At 66.4% G+C, this 19,679-nt stretch overlaps 1 protein-coding gene and 1 non-coding gene across 3 annotated transcripts; one reads left to right on the forward strand and one right to left on the reverse strand.

Moving 5' to 3' along the window:
• Positions 1 to 398: 398 nt before the first annotated feature.
• On the reverse strand, positions 399 to 480 carry TRNAS-CGA (transfer RNA serine (anticodon CGA)). Its single transcript has one exon. It is a non-coding gene; the product is annotated as a tRNA-Ser (tRNA).
• A 1,074-nt stretch (positions 481 to 1,554) lies between these two features.
• Positions 1,555 to 19,301, forward strand: SMARCC2 (SWI/SNF related, matrix associated, actin dependent regulator of chromatin subfamily c member 2). Of its 2 annotated transcripts, XM_059871800.1 has the most exons (30): positions 1,555 to 1,714; positions 1,858 to 1,977; positions 5,301 to 5,386; positions 5,693 to 5,774; positions 5,864 to 5,956; positions 6,056 to 6,125; positions 6,960 to 7,029; positions 7,121 to 7,196; positions 7,278 to 7,409; positions 7,492 to 7,607; positions 7,691 to 7,815; positions 7,918 to 7,977; positions 8,057 to 8,094; positions 8,301 to 8,431; positions 8,529 to 8,600; positions 8,682 to 8,795; positions 11,275 to 11,428; positions 11,554 to 11,646; positions 11,918 to 12,037; positions 12,111 to 12,173; positions 12,915 to 13,173; positions 14,703 to 14,864; positions 15,411 to 15,475; positions 15,550 to 15,679; positions 15,757 to 15,923; positions 16,009 to 16,143; positions 16,231 to 16,546; positions 18,628 to 18,800; positions 18,838 to 19,042; positions 19,178 to 19,301. In XM_059871800.1, exons 1-30 carry the CDS (start codon positions 1,604 to 1,606, stop codon positions 19,258 to 19,260), a joined length of 3,621 nt encoding a protein of 1,206 aa, XP_059727783.1. In that variant the 5' UTR covers positions 1,555 to 1,603; the 3' UTR covers positions 19,261 to 19,301. The 2 variants fall into 2 exon arrangements, with proteins under 2 accessions (XP_059727783.1, XP_059727784.1); XM_059871801.1 differs by lacking the exons at positions 11,554 to 11,646; positions 19,178 to 19,301 and having other exon boundaries at positions 11,915 to 12,037; positions 18,628 to 18,965.
• Positions 19,302 to 19,679: the final 378 nt, after the last annotated feature.

Consider the following 19,679-nt stretch of genomic DNA (forward strand, 5'->3'; position numbering starts at 1 on the left):
GAGCCGCTACCGGCGAGCGGGAGGCTCCGTGATGCCCCCACCGTTAAAAGAGCCGGTACCGGAGGTGAGGCTGTGTCTTCCCCACTGTTTCCGCCGTTAAAAGAGCCGGTACCGGAGGTGAGGCTGTGTCTTCCCCACTGTTTCCGCCGTTAAAAGAGCCGCTACCGGAGGTGAGGCTGTGTCTTCCCCATTGTTTCCGCCGTTAAAAGAGCCGCTACCGGAGGTGAGGCTGTGACTTCCCCACTGTTTCCGCCGTTAAAAGAGCCGGTACCGGAGGTGAGGCTGTGTGTTCCCCACTGTTTCCGCCGTTAAAAGGGCCGGTACCGGAGGTGCACCGTGTCCTCGCCGTTACCGGCGGAGCTCCCGCGTCCGTCCCCCACCAGCAAAAGGGAGCGTGGCGTCACGGACAGGATTCGAACCTGTGCGGGGAAACCCCATTGGATTTCGAGTCCAACGCCTTAACCACTCGGCCACCGTGACTCTCGCGTTTCTGACGGCCGTGCTCCATATAGATCCGGTCCCGCCGCCGCTCCGGGCCCTGCCCGGTGCTCGGTGCCCGGTGCTCGGTGTCGGTGCCCGGTTTGGTGCTCAATGCCTGGTGCTCGGTGCCCAGTGCTCGGTGTCCGGTACTCAATGCCCGGTTTGGTGCTCAGTGTCCGGTTCCCGGCTTGGGGATCAATGCCTGGCGCCCGGTGCTCGGTGTCCGACTTGGTGCTCAATGCCCGGTGCCCGGCCCGGGGCTCAGTGCCCGGTGCCGTTCCGGTGCTCCCTCCGGGGCTCATCCCTTTCCATCCCCTCCTTCCCCCGTCCCGGGCTGCTCCAAGCCCGTCCAACCCGGCCTGGAACACCTCCAGGGATGGGGCAGCCACGGCTGCTCTGGGAAATGCATTCCCCACCCTCCCAGGGAGGAATTTCCTCCCAATATCCCGTCTAAACCCAATCTCCTGAGATTTGAACCCATTTCTCCTTGTCGTGCCTCTCTTGTCGCACTTGCGGGCGGCGGGGCCGGGAACGGCGCCCGGGGGCAGCGGGGCCAACAACGGGCGGTGGAGCGGGGGCTCGGGGCCCGGAACAGCGCCCGGGGCCGGGAACAGCGCCCGGGGAACAGCGGGGTCGGCGGGAACGGCGGGAGCGGGACCAGCAGGAGGCGGTGGCGGGCGCGGCGGGACCGGCGGCGGGCGGTACAACGGGGGCGGCGGGGCCGGGAACAACGATCGGGGTCGTCAACACCGCTCGGGGGCGGCGGTGCGGGAGGCGGAACATGGACCGGGACCGGTAACACCGGGCGGGAGCGGGAACAGCCACCGGCACCGGCAACACCGGGCGGGAGCGGCGGAGGCGGCAGTGCGGGAGCGGCACCGCCAGGGGGCGGCAGCGGGGGCGGCGGGAGCGGCAGTGCGGGAACGGGAGGGCACCAAGGGGGGCGGCGGGGCTGTAACAACGACCGGGGCCGGTGCGAGCGGCGGGGACAGCGGGGAAAGCCACCGGGAGCGGGGACAGCGGGGACAGCGACCGGCGGCGGCGGCGGCGGCAGTGGCGGAGCGGGGCCGGCAGGGGGCGGCAGTGGCGGGCGGAGGCGGCGGCGCGGCCCGGCCCGCTCAAGATGGCGGTGCGGAAGAAGGACGGCGGCCCCAACGTCAAGTACTACGAGGCCTCGGACACCGTCAGCCAGTTCGACAACGTGCGGCTCTGGCTCGGCAAGAACTACAAGAAGGTAGGTCCGCGGAACCGCGGCGCCGCCGCCCGCCCGCCGCCCCGCCGGGCCCGGCCTGTCACGGCGCCGCCGCCGCCGCCGCCATCGCGCCCCCCCCTCCCCTCAGCGGCCGCGGCGGCCGCGCTGAGCCCCCGGCCCCGCAGTACATCCAGGCCGAGCCCCCCACCAACAAGTCGCTGTCGAGCCTGGTGGTGCAGCTGCTGCAGTTCCAGGAGGAGGTGTTCGGGAAGCACGTCAGCAACGCGCCCCTCACCAAGCTGCCGGTGAGAGCCGCGGGGGGACACGGGGGGACACGGGGGGACACGGGGACACCGCGGCCGGGGCCCCTCGGGGCGTGTGGGGGACACGCGGGGAGCCGGGGACAAGGCTCTGAGCAGGGGGAGTGGGGATGGAGCCTCGTGGCCCCGGGGTGAACTGGGGGAGAGCCCCCAAGAACGGGGGACAAAGCCCAGGTTGGAGAGAGCACCCCAAAGATGTGGGGACAGGACCCAACAGATGTGGGGACATGGCCCTGGTGGGCAGGGACAAGGCTCAGAGCAGGGACAGTGACCCCGAGGTGCAGGGATGGACATTTGTGGCTCTGGGGTGAACTGGTGGAGAGCCCCCAAGAACGGGGGACAAAGCCCAGATTGAAGAGAGCACCTCAGAGATATGGGGACAGCAGCCCACAGGGCTGGGGACATGGCCCTGGTGGGCAGGGACAAGGCTCAGAGCAGGGACAGTGACCCCGAGGTGCAGGGATGGACATTTGTGGCTCTGGGGTGAACTGGGGAAGAGCCCCCAAGAACGGGGGACAAAGCCCAGATTGGGGAGAGCACCCCAGACATGTGGGGACAGGACCCCACAGGGCTGGGGACATGGCCCTGGTGGGCAGGGACAAGGCTCAGAGCAGGGACATGGCCCTGGTGGGCAGGGACAAGGCTCAGAGCAGGAATGGTGTCCTCGAGGTGCAGGGATGGCCCTGGGATGGGGTCCTGGAGGGACCCAGGGAGGAGCCCCAAAGAAGAGGGGACAAAGCCCGGATTGGGGACAGCACCCCAATATCCAGGATAGGCATCCCAGTACTCAGGATGTCCCCTCAATTCCCAGGGACAGGGCCCCAGGGATTTGGGGACATGGCCCTGATGATTCTGATGAGCAGGGACAGTGCCCTCAAGGCCTGGGGACAGACCCCCATGACCCTGGGACAAGGCCACAGTGACCCACAGGCAGCACCCCAAAAACCTGGGGACAAAGCTCAGTGGGAACGAGGCCCCAGAGTCCCCAAAAAAGGCCCCAAAGGACATGGGACAAGGCCCTGAGTGGGGACAACACCCAGGGACAAGGTCCTCGTGAGGTGGGGACAGCATCCCAAAAATGCAGGAGCAGCACCCAAAGCTTGGGCAGAGCCCCAGTGAAAAGGGGACAAGGACAGTGATGACCAGGGACAAGGTCCTGAGCGGGGACAGCGCCCCAGAGACAGGGTGACAGCCCTGGGAACATGTCCCCAGTGTCCCCAAAGGCCTGGGGACAAAGCTCTGAGCAGGGACAGCACCCCAGTACCTGGGGACAGCCCTGGGGACAACCCTGAGCAGGGACAGTTCCCAGAGCCTCAGGGACGTGGCCCTGGTGACACCGTTCAGCGTTCGGGTGGCTTGGGGACAGCAGCTGACCATGGACAGCAGCCAGTGACAGTGCCCTGGTCAGGGACATGGCCTGGAGTGCTGGGGACAGTGCTGGGGACACTGGGACACCGTCCTGCTGGGAACTGTCCCCAAGGACCAGGAGACAATGTCCCCACACGGGGACAGAGCACAGCAGGGACAGCGCCCTGCCAGGAGCAGTGTCCCAAAAGGGGACACCTCAAATCTGGGATGGGGCCTCAACCAGGGGACACTGCCCCAAGGACCTCAGAGGACCTGGGGACAGTGTCCCCACACAGGGACAGAGCCCAGCAGGGACAGAATCCCAAGGGGACACTGCCCCAAGGACCCCAGGACAGCCCCCAAGGACCTGGGGACAGTGTCCCCACACAAGGACAGAATGCCGAGGGGACACTGCCCCAAGGACCCCAGGACAGCCCCCAAAGGACCTGGGGACATTGTCCCTACTCAGGGACAGAATCCCAAGGAGCAGGGGACACTGCCCCAAGGACCCCAGGACAGCCCCCAAAGGACCTGGGGACAGTGTCCCCACACAGGGACAGGTCCCCTACTGGGGACAGTGCTACAACACTGCAGGGACCCCATCCCAGCTTGGGGACAGAGCCCCAAGGAGGTGGCACCTGGGAGAGGGGATGGGACCCTGACAAGGGGATGGCACCCCAATGAGGGGATGGCACCCTGGCAAGGAAATGTCACCCTGACAAGGGGATGGCACCCCAATGAGGGGATGTCACCCTGGCAAGGAAATGTCACCCTGACAAGGGGATGGCACCCCAATGAGGGGATGTCACCCTGACAAGGAAATGTCACCCTGACAAGGGGATGGCACCCAGAGATGGGAATGACAGCCTGGCAAGGGGGTGACACCCACGGCTGGGGATGAGGGACCCTGACAAGGGGGTGGCACCTCATGGTGGGATGGCACTCAGACATGGGGATGGCACCCTGAGATGGGGATGGGACAACTGGACAAGGGGATGGCACCCCATGAGAGGGTGACACCCAGACATGGGGATGTCACCCAGACATGGGGATGGCACCTAAATAGAGGGATGGCACCCAGACATGGGGATGTCACCAAGACATGGGGATGTCACTCAGAGATGGGGATGGCACCCCAGCAATGGGATGGCACCCCGTGGGAGTGTGACACCCAGACATGGGGATGGCACCTAAATAGGGGGATGGCACCCAGACATAGGGATGTCACTCAGAGATGGAGATGTCACCTAAACATGGGGATGGCACCCAGACATGGGAGGGTGACATCCAGACATGGGGATGGCACCCAGAGAAGAGGATGGCACCTAAATATAGGGATGGCACCCCAACAAAGGGGACGTCACCAAGACATGGGGATGTCACTCAGAAGTGGGGATGTCACCTAAATATGGGGATGGCACCCAGGCATGGGGATTGCACCCAGACATGGGGATGTCACCCAGACATGGGGATGGCACCCCAACAAGGGGATGGCACCCCATGAGGGGATGTCACCTAAACATGGGGATGGCACCAAGGCATGGGGATGTCACCCTAACATGGGGATGTCACCTGAACATGGGGATGTCACCTGAACATGGGGATGGCACCCTAACATGGGGATGCCACCTGAACATGGGGATGGCACCCAGACAAGGGGATGGCACCCCAACAAGGGGATGGCACCCCATGAGGGGATGTCACCCAGGCATGGGGATGTCACCTAAACATGGGAATGGCACCAAGGCATGGGGATGTCACCCTAACATGGGGATGTCACCCTAACATGGGGATGCCACCTGAACATGGGGATGGCACCCAGACAAGGGGATGGCACTTAGACATGGGGTTGTCACCTAAATATGGGGGTGTCACCCCAGCAAGGGGATGTCACCCCGAGGAGGACATGTCCCCCCTGGCAGGGCGCTGTCCCTGTCCCCCTGACCCCTCTCCCGTTGCAGATCAAATGCTTCCTGGATTTCAAGGCGGGGGGAGCCCTGTGCCACATCCTGGCAGCCGCCTATAAATTCAAGAGCGACCAAGGATGGTGAGCACCCACCTGCACCCATCGGGCTGGGGGTCCTGGGGGGGGTTCCCTGGGCGGGGGGACAGGGGTGGGGGTCCCCTCCAGGGGTGGCCTCGGCCGGGGGTGCCCGGGGTGGGGCGGTTGCGGGGCTGTCACCTCCAGAGCAAACGGGCGCTGGGACATGTCCCCCTCTGTCAGTGTGGACCCTGATGGGGTCCAGACACGTGTCCCACTCCCCCCCCCCTCCCCAAATTCCCCAAATTTGGGGTGCTGACGAGGAGACCTGAGCTGTGGCTTTCATGAGAGTCGCTCTTTTCTTCCAATAAGGCGGCGTTTCGATTTCCAGAATCCCTCGCGCATGGACCGCAACGTGGAGATGTTCATGACCATCGAGAAATCCCTGGTGCAGGTACGAGCCCCCCACCCTCACCCCGGGACCCCCCCACCATGTCCTCCCCCTCCTCAATTCACAGCTCTGCTCCTCCCCTCCCTCCCCAGAACAACTGCCTGGCTCGGCCCAACATCTTCCTGCACCAGGAGATCGAGCCCAAACTGCTGGGGAAGCTCAAGGACATCGTCAAGAGGCACCAGGTGGGTGGCAGTGCCAGGGTGGGGGGCACGGTGGTGGGGGGGGGGGGGGGGGGGCTCATGCCAATATTTAACCCTGGGTTCATCCCCTGGATGTCACAGGGCACCGTGACCGAGGACAAGAGCAACGCGTCCCACATCGTCTGCCCCGTGCCCGGGAACCTGGAGGAAGGTGGGTGCAGGAGGGGGGCTCGGGGGGTCACAAGGGGTCACGGGGGGCTCTGGGGGGGCAGAGGAAGGTGGGTGCAGGAGGGGAGTTTGAAGGGTCACGGGGGGCTCTGGGGGGGCAGAGGAAGGTGGGTGCAGGAGGGGGGCTCGGGGGGTCACGGGGGGCTCTGGGGGGGCAGAGGAAGGTGGGTGCAGGAGGGGGACTCAGGGGGTCACAGGGGGGTCACGGGGGGCTCTGAGGGGTGCAGAGGAAGGTGGGTGCAGGAGGGGAGTTTGAGGGGTCACGGGGGGCTCTGGGGGGGCAGAGGAAGGTGGGTGCAGGAGGGGGGCTTGGGGGGTCACAGGGGGGTCACGGGGGGCTCTGAGGGGGCAGAGGAAGGTGGGTGCAGGAGGGGAGTTTGAGGGGTCATGGGGGGCTCTGGGGGGTCACAGGGTGGCTCCAGGTGGGGCAGAGGAAGGTGGGTGCAGGAGGGGGGCTCGGGGGGTCACAGGGGGTCACAGGGGGCTCTGGGGGGGCAGAGGGAGGTGGGTGCAGGAGGGGGGTTTGGGGGGGGGTTATGGGGGGCTCCGGGCAGTCACAGAGGGCTCCAAGGGAGGCAGAGAAAGGTGAGTGCAGGAGGGGAGTTTGGGGGGGTCACAGGGGGCTCCGGGGTGTGCAGGAGGGGAGTTTGGAGGGTCACAGGGGGCTCTGGGGTTGCAGAGGAAGGTGGGTGCCAGAGGGGAGTTTGGGGGGTCATGGAGGCCTCCGGGGTGTGCAGGAGGAGGTTTTTGGGGGTCACAGGGGGCTGGAGGATCCCCAGGATCCGTGCTCAGCCCGGCCCGTGCGTGTGTCCCACAGAGGAGTGGGTCCGGCCCGTCATGAAGCGTGACAAGCAGGTGCTGCTGCACTGGGGGTACTACCCCGACAGGTGAGGGGGGGATGAAGATTTCGGGGACCCCCTCTGTCTCCCCCAAATCGCTGTGGGTGCCACACTGACCCTATCCCCCCCCTTCCCCCAGCTATGACACCTGGATCCCGGCCAGCGAGATCGAGGCGTCCGTGGAGGATCCCCCGACACCGGAGAAGCCCCGGAAGGTACCGGGGGGGACCCCCAGGTTTGGGGGGCAGCTGGAGCCCCCCTCCCTGGCCTGACCCAGCCACTCCCCTGGCCGGCAGGTCCATGCCAAGTGGATCCTGGACACGGACACCTTCAACGAGTGGATGAACGAGGAGGATTACGAGGTGACCGACGAGAAGAGCCCCGTCACCCGCAGGAAGAAGATCTCGGCCAAGACACTGACAGACGAGGTCAGAGCCGGCTCAGAGCCCCCTCGGGAAGGGGTCCTGGGGGTCTCAACCTGCTCAGCTGGACCCCCACGGTGCCCCCCAGGTGAACAGCCCTGACTCGGACCGGCGGGACAAGAAGGGGGGGAACTACAAGAAGAGGAAGCGCTCGCCCTCTCCCTCGCCCACCCCCGAGGCCAAGAAGAAGAACGCGAAGAAGGGGTGAGCTGGGGGGGTCTGGGGGGTCTGGGGGTGGGGGAGTTCAGCCCTGGGGTCAGTGGTGATGGGGGTCTCTCCCTTGGCAGACCCTCCACCCCCTATAACAAATCCAAGCGTGGGCACCGTGAGGAGGAGCAGGAGGACCTGACCAAGGACATGGACGAGCCCTCGCCTGTCCCCAACGTGGAGGAGGTGACCCTGCCCAAAACAGGTCAGTGTGGGGGGCAGTGGGGGGCAGCAGCCACCCCCCCGGGGGGTCCCCAGCAGTGAGGGAGGGGTCCCCGGGGAGCTCAGCACCACTTTCCCCCCACAGTCAACACCAAGAAGGACTCGGAGTCGGCGCCAGTCAAGGGGGGCACCATGACAGACCTGGGTGAGTCTGAGGAGCCACAGCAGAGCCCTGGCACCCCCGGCCTGGCAGTGCCCAAACCCACCCCTGTCCTCCCTTCCAGATGAGCAGGAAGATGAGAGCATGGAGACAGCTGGCAAGGTGAGCCCGGGGAAGGTGTGGTTGATGATCACCTGGTTCTCTCTCATTCCTTGTCCCTCTTTTGGGTACAAAAACGCTCTTTTCTGCCCTTCCCCTCACCCCCGAGGCTGCAGCTGGGGCCCTTGGTCTCATCCTGCTGTGGGTGAGGATGATGAAGGGCGCTCAGGGGGTTCCCTTTGCCCATGGGGTGCTGCTCTGTGGGGCAGGACGAGGAGGAGAACGGCACCGGCAGCAAAGGGGAGCAGGCCAAGAACCCCGACCTGCACGAGGACAACGTGACAGAGCAGACCCACCACATCATCATCCCCAGCTACGCCGCCTGGTTCGACTACAACAGGTACAGCCAGCGCTGCTGAGGGCTCCCGAGCCGCCCTTCATCACCTGAGGATGAGGAGGCTGCTGCCAGAGCCCTCCCCGAGCCTCTCCTCCCGCAGCGTCCACGCCATCGAGCGCCGCGCCCTGCCCGAGTTCTTCAACGGCAAAAACAAATCCAAGACCCCCGAAATGTGAGGCCAAACCCCCTGTCCGTGCCTGCCCGCAGCCCCCCGGGGCCGTGCCCGGTGCTGAGCCCCCCGTGCCCCCCACAGATACCTGGCCTACCGGAACTTCATGATCGACACGTACCGGCTGAACCCGCAGGAGTACCTGACCTCCACGGCCTGCCGGCGCAACCTGGCCGGGGACGTCTGTGCCATCATGCGGTGGGTCCGGCTGGGGGCTGGGCTGGCACCCCCTGCTGCTGCCAGGGGTCTGGGGAACCTGCTGTTTGGGGGTTGGTGTGGCACCCACAGGCTGGCAGGGGTCTGGTGAACCTGGTGTTTGGGGGTTGGTGTGGCACCCACAGGCTGGCAGGGGTCTAGTGCTGGTGGGGCTGGGGGTGAGCGTGGCACCTCAGTGCTGTTTGGAGGGTCACCATGGCACCCAGGTGCTGCCAGGGGTCTGGTGCTCCTGGTGTTTGGGGGTTGGTGTGGCACCCACAGGCTGGCAGGGGTCTGGTGCTGGTGGGGTTGGGGGTCAGTGTGGCACCCCTGGGTTGGCAGGGGGTCAGCCTGGCACACTGCTGAGTGGTCAGTGTGGCACCCAGGTGCTGGTGGAGGGTCAGTGTGGCACCCTGGAGGTGGCAGGGGGTCAGTGTGGCACCTCTGTGCTAGTGGAGGGTCAGTGTGGCACCCCAGGGTTGGCAGGAGGTCAGTGTGGCACACTGCTGAGTGGTCAGTGTGGCACCCTGGAGGTGGCAGGGGGTCAGTGTGGCACCCAGGTGCTGGCAAAGGATCAGCGTGGCACCTCTGTGCTGGTGGAGGGTCAGTGTGGCACCCCAGGGTTGGCAGGGAGTCAGTGTTGCACACTGCTGAGTGGTCAGTGTGGCACCCTGGAGGTGGCAGGGGGTCAGTGTGGCACCCCAGCGTGGCAGGGATCCGGTGCCACTGGGGCAGGGGGATCATTTTGGCACCATGGGGGTGACAGGAGTCCAGTGCCAGTGGCATTGGGGGGTGCACACCAAAGGTGTGGCACCCTGGCACTGTCCAGTGCGGTGGCACAGGGTGGCCAGTTGTCACCCTGGCACAGGTGGCTGTCCAGTGCCATGTCGCAGGGCTGGTCAGTGTCACCATGGCACTGGTGGCTGTCCCAATACCAATGGCACGGGGGGCTCAGTTGTCACTTTGGCACTGGTGGCTGTCCAGTGCCGTGGCACAGGGGCGGTCAGTGTCACCATGACACAGGAGTGGACAGTGTCACCATGGCCCAGGGATGGTCAGTGTCACCCTGGCCCAGGTGTGGTCACTGTCACCATAGCCCAGGGGTGCTCAGTGTCACCATGGCCCAGGGGTGCTCACTGTCACCCTGGCACAGGGGTGCTCACTGTCACCATGGCCCAGGGGTGCTCAGTGTCACCCTGGCCCAGGGGTGCTCAGTGTCACCCTGGCACAGGGGTGGTCACTGTCACCATGGCCCAGGGGTGCTCAGTGTCACCATGGCACAGGGGTGCTCAGTGTCACCCTGGCACAGGGGTGCTCACTGTCACCATGACACAGGGGTGCTCAGTGTCACCCTGGCACAGGGGTGCTCAGTGTCACCCTGGCACAGGGGTGCTCACTGTCACCCTGGCACAGGGGTGGTCACTGTCACCATAGCCCAGGGGTGGTCACTGTCACCCTGGCCCAGGGGTGCTCAGTGTCACCCTGGCACAGGGGTGGTCACTGTCACCATGGCCCAGGGGTGCTCAGTGTCACCCTGGCACAGGGGTGGTCACTGTCACCATGGCCCAGGGGTGCTCAGTGTCACCCTGGTACAGGGGTGGTCACTGTCACCCTGGCACAGGGGTGCTCAGTGTCACCCTGGCACAGGGGTGCTCAGTGTCACCATGGCCCAGGGGTGCTCAGTGTCACCATGGCCCAGGGGTGGTCACTGTCACCCTGGCACAGGGGTGGTCAGTGTCACCATGGCCCAGGGGTGCTCAGTGTCACCCTGGCACAGGGGTGCTCACTGTCACCATGGCCCAGGGGTGCTCAGTGTCACCCTGGCACAGGGGTGGTCACTGTCACCATGGCCCAGGGGTGCTCAGTGTCACCATGGCACAGGGGTGGTCAGTGTCACTTTGGCACTGGTGGCTGTCCAGTGCCATGGCACAGGGGTGCTCAGTGTCACCGTGGCACAGGGGTGCTCAGTGTCACCATGACACAGAGGTGCTCAGTGTCACCATGGCACAGGGGTGACATGACCACATGAGTGGTCAGTGTCACCCTGGCACTGGTGGCTGTCCAGTGCAGTGGCACAGGGGTGCTCAGTGTCACCATGGCCCAGGGGTGGTCAGTGTCACCATGGCCCATGGGTGCTCAGTGTCACCCTGGCACAGGGGTGGTCACTGTCACCATGGCCCAGGGGTGCTCAGTGTCACCATGACCCAGGGGTGGTCAGTGTCACCCTGGCACAGGGGTGGTCACTGTCACCATGGCCCAGGGGTGGTCACTGTCACCATGGCCCAGGGGTGCTCAGTGTCACCATGGCCCAGGGGTGGTCACTGTCACCCTGGCCCAGGGGTGCTCAGTGTCACCATGGCCCAGGGGTGGTCACTGTCACCCTGGCACAGGGGTGGTCGCTGTCACCATGGCCCAGGGGTGCTCAGTGTCACACCGCGCTGCCCACGCCCCTCCGGCGGGCTCTGACCCCGGCTCCCCGCAGGGTCCACGCCTTCCTGGAGCAGTGGGGCCTCATCAACTACCAGGTGGACGCCGAGAGCCGGCCCACCCCCATGGGCCCCCCGCCCACCTCGCACTTCCACGTGCTGGCCGACACGCCCTCGGGGCTGGTGCCGCTGCAGCCCAAGACGCCCCAGGTGGGTGCCGGGGGCGGCCGCCCCGCCGAACCGCGACCCCCCCCTGCCGCCCCCCGGTCCCCGCGGGGGCCGGGCGCGGGGTGGGGCGGGGGGTGGGGGATGCACAGCTTCGATCCGTGCCTCAGGGCCGGCAGAGCGACGGCGACGCCAAGACGGGCCGCAAGAGCAAAGAGATGGAGGAGCTGGTCAGCGAGACGGTGAAGGGCAAGCCGGAGCTGGTAGGCGGCTCCTTGGGGGTCCGTGCCCCCCGCCGCTGGCCGAGGAAGGCTCCTTCCCTCCTCCCCCTCGCATGCCGCCCTGCCCCCGGGGAGCAGGGACGCGGGGGGGACACCGTGATGGGGACACGCACCGTGATGGGGACACGCACCGTGACGGGGACACACACCGTGACAAAAAGGCTTCTCCGGGACACCGGGGAGGAGGGGACACGCCGATGTCCTGCCCCGCGGGCCCGGCCCAGCGTGTCCCCTCTCCCCCATCCCGCAGCAGCCCAGCTCGGCCTCGCAGCAGATGCTGAACTTCCCCGACAAGGGCAAGGAGAAGCCGGCGGACATGCAGAACTTCGGGCTCCGCACCGACATGTACACCAAGAAGAACGTCCCCTCCAAGGTGGGTGGGCACCCCCCGGGCCTGGCCCCGGACCCCCGCCCGCCGCCCCTCACCCCCCGTGTCTCCCCCGCAGAGCAAAGCGGCCGCCAGCGCCACCCGGGAGTGGACGGAGCAGGAGACGCTGCTGCTGCTGGAGGTGCGTGGGGACAGCTGGGGACAGCAGGGGGTGTGGGGACAGCAGGGGACAGCAGGGGACAGCAGGGGGTGTGGGGACCTGAGGGGATGTGGGGACAGGGAAATGGAGACCGGACGTGGGGACAGTAGGGGATGTGGGGGACCTGAGGGGGTGTGGGACAGGAGAAGTGGGGACAGGGGACGTGGGGACTCAAAGGGAAGTGGGGACCTGAGGGGACTTGGGGACAGGGAAATGGGGACAGGATATGGGGACCCAAGAGGACATGGGGAAAACATGGGATGTGGGGACAGGGGACATAGGGACAGAGGATGTGGGGACAGGGGATGTGGGCACAGGGATGTGGGGACAGGGGATATGGGGATAGGGGACATAGGGACAGAGGATGTGGGGATAGGGGATGGGGGTGTGTGGAAGGGGATGTAGGGACAGGGAAATGGGGACAGGGGATGTGGGGACAGAGGATGTGGGGATAGGGGACATGGGGATAGGGGACATAGGGACAGAGGATGTGGGTGTGTGGAAAGGGATGTAGGGACAGGGAAATGAGGACAGGGGATGTGGGGACAGGGGATGTAGGGACAGGGAAATGAGGACAGGGGATGTGGGGACAGGGGATGTAGGGACAGGGGATGTGGGGATAGGGGATGTGGGTGTGTGGAAGGGGATGTAGGGACAGGGAAATGGGGACAGGGGAAGTGGGGACAGGGCTGCCTGTCCCCTCTGAGCCCCGTCACCCCGCAGGCCCTGGAGATGTACAAGGACGACTGGAACAAGGTGTCGGAGCACGTGGGCAGCCGCACGCAGGACGAGTGCATCCTGCACTTCCTGCGCCTGCCCATCGAGGATCCCTACCTGGAGGACTCGGAGGCCTCGCTGGGACCCCTGGCCTACCAGCCCATCCCCTTCAGCCAGTCGGGCAACCCCGTCATGAGCACCGTGGCCTTCCTGGCCTCCGTGGTGGATCCGCGCGTGGCCTCGGCCGCAGCCAAGTCGGCCCTGGGTAAGGTGGGGTGGGCGGGGGCTGCGGGGGCTGGGGGGGTGGGCAGGGGGCTGGGGGGGCTGCAGGGGGTGTGGGGAGAGAGGAGGGGGATGTGGGGAGTGGGTGAGTTCTGTAGGGAGAGGGGATGGGGATGTGGGAGAGGGGACAGGGATGTAGGGAGGAGAGAGAGGGGATGGGGATATGGGGAGGGGACAGGGATGTGAGAGAGGGGAGAGGGATGTGGAGAGAGGGGATGTGGGGAGGGGGGACAGGGAGAGGGTAGAGAGTGAGTCCTACAGGGAGAGGGGGCAGGGATGTGGGGAGGGGACAGGGATGTGGGGAGAAGGGATGGGGCGAGGGGAGAGGGTCAGTCCTACAGGGAGAGGGGATAGGGATTGTGGGGAGGGGGGACAGGGATGTGGGGAGGGGACAGGGTTGTGGGGAGAGGGGATGGGGATTTGGGGAGAAAGGACCATGAGGAGTGGGTGAGTCCTATAGGAAGTGGAATATTGAATCCTATAGGGAGGGGGGACAGGGATGTGGGGAGAGGGGATGGGGATGGGGGGAGTGGGGACAGGAATATGGGGATGTGGGGAGGGGACATGGATGTGGGGAGAGGGGAGAGAGTGAGTCCTGCAGGGAGAGGGGATGGGGATGTGGGGAGAGGGGACAGGAGTGTGGGGATGTGGGGAGAGGGTGAGTCCTATAGGGAGGGGGGACAGGGATGTGGGGAGAGGGGATGGGGATGTGTGGAGAGGGTGAATCCTATAGCGAGATGGGATAAAGACTGTGGGGAGTGGGTGAATCCTATGGGGAGAGGAATGAATCCTATAGGGAGAGGGAATAAGGACTGTGGGGAGAGGGTGAGTCCTGTAGGAAGAGGAATAATGAATGCTAGAGGGAGAGGGGACAGGGACTGTGGGGAGTGGGTGAATCCTATAGGGAGAGGGGACGGAGATGTGGGGAGAGGGTGAGTCCTATAGGGAAAGGGGGCAGGGATGTGGGGAGAGGGGATGGGGATGTGTGGAGAGGGTGAATCCTATAGGGAGAGGGGAATAAGGACTGTGGGGAGAGGGTGAGTCCTACACAGAGAGGGGCCAGGGACTGTGGGGAGTGGGTGAATCCTATAGGGAGAGGGGACGGAGATGTGGGGAGAGGGTGAGTCCTACACAGAGAGGGGCCAGGGACTGTGAGGAGTGGGATGAGTCCTATGGGATGAGCAATATGGGGAGAGGGATGAGCCCTGTAGGGGTTCCTACAGGGGAATGGGAAGGCTCTGACAGGGAGAGGGGCTGAGTCCTGTGGGATGTCCTGCAGGGGTCAGTCTGATGGGGAGAGGGATGAGCAACATGGGGAGACCACCAGGTCTGTGGAGATTCCTCTGGGGACAGGCAGCAACTCCCAGGGGGATGGGATGAGCCTTCCAGAACATTCTATAAGCAGCCAGGACAAGCCCGGAGGGGCCGGGCCGAGCCCCCCACGGGCTCTGTGGGGCTGGGGGGCTCTGGGCGATCCCTCGGGGGGGTCCCACTGAGGATTTGTGCCCGCAGAGGAATTCTCCAAGATGAAGGAGGAGGTGCCCACGGCGCTGGTGGAGGCTCACGTGCGCAAGGTGGAGGAGGCGGCCAAGGTGACGGGCAAGGCCGACCCCGCCTTCGGGCTGGAGAGCAGCGGCATCGCCGGCACCGCCTCCGACGAGCCCGAGCGCATCGGTCAGCGGGGCTGGGGGGCTGGGGAGGGGGTCTAGGGGGGGTGGCACCGGGGTCTGAGCTGCCAGGGGGATGGGCAGGGGCTCCTGGGGGTCTGGGGGGGATGGCAGCAGGGTCTGAGCTGCCAGGGGGTGGGCAGGGGGCCTGGGGGGGGATGGCAGCAGGGTTGGGGCCGGGTAGGGGCTCCCAGGGGGCTGGGGGCGATGGCACCGGGGGCTGAGCTGCCAGGGGGATGGGCAGGGGCTCAGGGAGGTCTAGGGTGGGGAAGGCACTGGGATTGGGGCTGGGCAGGGGCTCCTGGGGGGGATGGCACCGGGGTCTGAGCCAACAGGGGGCTGGGGGGACTGGGCAGGGGCTCCCGGGGGTCTGGGGGGGATGGCACCGGGGTCTGAGCCAACAGGGGGCTGGGGGGACTGGGCAGGGGCTCCTGGGGGTCTGGGGAGGATGGCAGCAGGGTCTGAGCCAACAGGGGGCTGGGGGACTGGGCAGGGGCTCCTGGGGGTCTGGGGGGGATGGCAGCAGGGTCTGAGCCCGGGTTTGTGTCCCCAGAGGAGAGCGGGGCGGAGGAGGCGCGGGCAGAGGCGCAGCCGGCCGAGGAGAAGAAGGAGGCGAAGGTAAAAGGGGTCTGGGGGTGTGGGGGGCAAACGGGGCAGGATTTGGGTGCCCACGGGGCTGGTCCTTCCCTCAGGAGCCCCGGGATGGCACCGCCGAGGAGGAGGCCAAGGAGAAACCCGGGGAAACCCCCAAGAAGGAGGAGGAGAAGGGGAAGGAGGTGGAGGGCGAGAAGGAGCCCGACAAGGGTGACGGTGACAGCCCAGGTGAGCGGGGACCCTGCGGGGCTGGGGGGACACCGAGCCCCCCGCGGCGCTGCTGACACGGCCCCACCTGGCCACAGGTGAGCCTGAGAAGGACAAGGAGGTGAAGGAGGGGCCGGATGAGGCGCCCAAGGAGCCCTCGGAGCCCGAGGCCGAGCGCAAGGCCAAGGTGGAGCGGGACATCGGCGAGGGGAACCTGTCCACGGCCGCCGCCGCCGCCCTGGCCGCCGCCGCCGTCAAAGCCAAGGTGAGCCTGGGCTCCGGCGGGGCTCCCAGCGGGGTGGGGACACTCCAGGTGTGACCTCTGAGCCCTCCCCGTTGTCACCTGGCAGCACCTGGCGGCCGTGGAGGAGCGCAAGATCAAGTCGCTGGTGGCGCTGCTGGTGGAGACGCAGATGAAGAAGCTGGAGATCAAACTGCGGCACTTCGAGGAGCTGGAGACCATCATGGACCGCGAGCGCGAGGCCGTGAGTGCCCTCCCGCGATGTCACCCGCTTGTCCCCACCCCTCATTACCCTGCTGACCCCTCCTCGTTGTTCCCCTGTCCCTCCCAGCTGGAATACCAGCGGCAGCAGCTGCTGGCCGACCGCCAGGCGTTCCACATGGAGCAGCTGAAATACGCCGAGATGCGAGCCCGGCAGCAGCACTTCCAGCACCTGCAGCAGCAGCAGCAGCAGCAGCAGCCCCCGCTGCCCCCCGGGGCGCAGCCCCTGCCCGCCGCCGGTGCCCCCCTGGCCCCCGCCGCCCACCCGCTGGCGGCGCCGCCCGCCCCCGCCATGGTGGGCCCCGCCGAGCCCGTGGGGCAGCCCCTGCCCGGGGCCCCCCCGCCGCAGCCGCCGCCGCCCCCGGGAGCCCCGGCTGTCCCGCACGGTGGGTCCGGGCTGGGGGGAGCAGTGGGGGGGGGGGGCTGGGGGTGTATCCGCAGCGGGGGGGTGGGTGGGGGTGGTTTCCGGGGGGGTTTTGGGGGAGGGTCTCAGTGGTGCTGAAGGTTTGGGGGTGGGGGTCTCACTGGAGCTGAGTGGGGGTGGGGGTCTCACTGGTGCTGAAGGCTTGGGGGTGGGGGTCTCATTGGAGTTGAGGATTTGGGGTGGGGGTCTCACTGGTGCTGAGGGTTTGGGGGTGGGGGTCTCACTGGAGCTGGAGGTTTGGGGGTGGGGGTCTCACTGGAGCTGAGAGTTTGGGGTTTGGGGTGGGGGTCTCACTGGAGCTGAGAGTTTGGGGGTGGGGTCTCACTGGAGCTGAGAGTTTGGGGGTGGGGTCTCACTGGAGCTGAGAGTTTGGGGGTGGGGGTCTCACTGGAGCTGAAGGCTTGGGGGTGGGGGTCTCACTGGAGCTGGAGGTTTGAGGGTGGGGGTCTCACTGGAGCTGAGAGTTTGGGGGTGGGGTCTCACTGGAGCTGAAGGCTTGGGGGTGGGGGTCTCACTGGAGTTGAGGATTTGGGGTGGGGTCTCACTGGAGCTGGAGGTTTAGGGGTGGGGGTCTCACTGGAGCTGAGAGTTTGGGGGTGGGGTCTCACTGGAGCTGGAGGTTTAGGGGTGGGGGTCTCACTGGAGCTGAGAGTTTGGGGTTGGGGGTCTCTCTGATGCTGGAGGTTTGGGGTGGGGGCCTCAGTGGTGCTGAGGATTTGGGGTGGGGCCCTCACTGGTGCTGAGGGTTTGAGGTAGGGGTCTCACTGGAGCTGAGGGTTTGGGGGTGGGGTTCTCATTGGAGCTGAGTGTTTTGGGGGAGGGTCTCACTGGTGCTGAGGGTTTTGGGGGTGGGGGGTGTCACTGAAGCTGAGGGTTTGGGGGTGGGGGTCCCACTGGAGCTGAGGGTTTGGGGTGGGGTCTCTTTGGGGGTGCTCTCTGCTGTGCTCAGGGGTGAGGGGGGGTCTTGGTGTTGGGGTCTGTCACTGGTGCTGCCCCTGGTGCCAGGGGCTGGGGGAGTGGGTAGGGGTCTCAGGGTGCTCTCCCCATAAGGGTGGGGGTCTCACGGGCTCTCTCCCCATGAGGGTGGGGGTCTCAGGGGTGCTCTCCCCACATTGAGAGATGCCTGGATAAGGGTGGGGGTCTCATGGCACCCTCCCCATTAGGGTGGGGGTCTCACAGGGCTCTCCCCATAAGGGTGGGGGTCTCACGGGGCTCTCCCCTTAAGGCTGGGGGTCTCACTCTCCCCTGTCCCCTCTCCCCGCAGCCCCCCAGCCCCAAGGGGTGGCTGATCAAGGGCGGGGGTCTCATAAGGCTGGGGGTCTCACTCTCCCTCCCCCCAGCCCCCTAGCCCTGAGGATGGCTGATCAAGGGCAGGGGTCTCACTGTCCCCTGTCCCCCCTCCCTGCCCCTGAAGCCCCCCAGCCCCAGGGGGTGGCTGATTAAGGGTGGGGGTCTCATGGGTACCCTCCCCATTAGGGTGGGGGTCTCACTCTCCCCATTGCCCCAGCCCTGAGGGGTGGCTGGATAAGGGTGGGGGTCTCATTCTCATGGGCACTCTCCCCATTAGGGTGGGGGTCTACTCTCCCCATTGCCCCAGCCCCGAAGGGTGGCTGGATAAGAGTGGGGGTCTCATGGGCACTCTCCCCATTAGGGTGGGGGTCTCACAGGGCTCTCCCCATAAGGCCGGGGTCTCACTGTCCCCTGTCCCCCCTCCCTGCAGCCCCCCAGCCCCGAGGGGTGGCTGATCAAGCTCGGGGGTCTCACTGTCCCCCCTCCCTGCCCCTGCAGCCCCCCAGTCCCAAGGGTGGCTAATTAAGGGCAGGGGTCTCATGAGCACTCTCCCCATAAGGGTGGGGGTCTCACTCTCCCCGCAGCCCCCCAGCCCCGAGGGTCTCTCCCCGCAGCCTCCCAGCCCCGAGGGGTGGCTCATTAAGGGCGGGGGTCTCATAAGGCCAGGGGTCTCACTCTCCCCGCAGCCCCCCAGCCCCGAGGGTGGCTGATCGAGCCCGGGGGTCTCACTCTCCGTCTCCCCCCTCCCCGCAGCCCCGGTGCCGTTCCCCGGGCAGCAGCCGCCGCCGCCGCCATCGCAGAGCCTGCCCGGGACCCTTCCCGGCGGCAGCAGCAGCAGCAGCGGCAGCAGCAGCAGCGGCCACCCCGCCGTGCCCGGTAATGCCCCCTCGGCCGTGCCCTTCGGCATGCCCCCCGTGCCCCCGAGCATGGCTAACCCCCCCGGGCGAGCCCTTCCCCGCTAACCCGGCCCCCCTCCCGCTGCATGGGGCCCTGGCCAGCAGCATCAGCATGCCGGGGCTGGGCGGGGGGCTGCCCCCCAACTCCCACCCCGCCGGGCTGGCCCTGCCGCCGCTGCCGGGGGGCTCGGGGGGCTCGGCCGCCGCGCACAGCCCCGCCATCGTGGCCGCCGTGCAGGGAAGCCTCCTTCCCAACCCCGGCCTCCTCGCAGGTGAGAAATTTTGGGTGCGCGGAGGAGGGGGTCACAAAGAGGGGGAGGGGAAGGGGCGGCGCTGCTGTGCCCCCCGCCCCCAGCCCGCTGGTGACGCCCCCCTCCCCTTTTTGTGTGTGTGTTCTCTCCCCGCAGACCAAGGTCCCCCCCTGCAGCCGGAGCCCATCACGGTGCCCACCCCCAGCACGGTGCCCACCCCCGTGCCCCCCACCCAGTGAGCCCCCCAGCCCGCAGGACGCTGCCGCAGCCCCCTCCCCGCCCCCGCAAGGCTCCTCAGAGGACCCTCCCCACCCTCCCCCACCCCCAGCCCTCCTCCCCTCCCCGCCCTCCCCCAGCTTTGGTATTTTTTTATGATTGTCCCGGATTTTATTTAAGTGTTGGTCTCCCGGGGGGGCCCGGCTCCCCCCGGTTATTTATGAGACAGCTCCGATCCCACCTGGCACATGGGCATTTCCCCCCCCTCCGAAAAACCCCTCCCCTCCCCCTCCCCTCCCAGCTCCTCCTCCTCCTCCTCCTCATCCCTTTTTTGGTTTTGTTTTGTTTTTTGGTTTTTTTCTGTTCGTTTCTTTTTTTAAAAAACCAATAAAAAGAAAAATTCCAAGTCCCCGGGGCGGGAAGAAGAGGCCTGGTGGTGCTG

This window comes from Haemorhous mexicanus, chromosome 33 (assembly GCF_027477595.1).
Source record: "Haemorhous mexicanus isolate bHaeMex1 chromosome 33, bHaeMex1.pri, whole genome shotgun sequence".
Classification (NCBI taxonomy): domain Eukaryota; kingdom Metazoa; phylum Chordata; class Aves; order Passeriformes; family Fringillidae; genus Haemorhous; species Haemorhous mexicanus.

Bases quoted from the DNA above. Each gene is read 5' to 3' on its own strand.
- SMARCC2 (XM_059871800.1), top strand. From the start codon at position 1,604: ATGGCGGTGCGGAAGAAGGACGGCGGCCCCAACGTCAAGTACTACGAG. The intron at 6,126-6,959 runs GTGGGTGCAGGA...TGTGTCCCACAG, and splicing joins GCCCGGGAACCTGGAGGAAG to AGGAGTGGGTCCGGCCCGTC. The intron at 18,801-18,837 runs ATGGCTAACCCC...TTCCCCGCTAAC, and splicing joins TGCCCCCCGTGCCCCCGAGC to CCGGCCCCCCTCCCGCTGCA.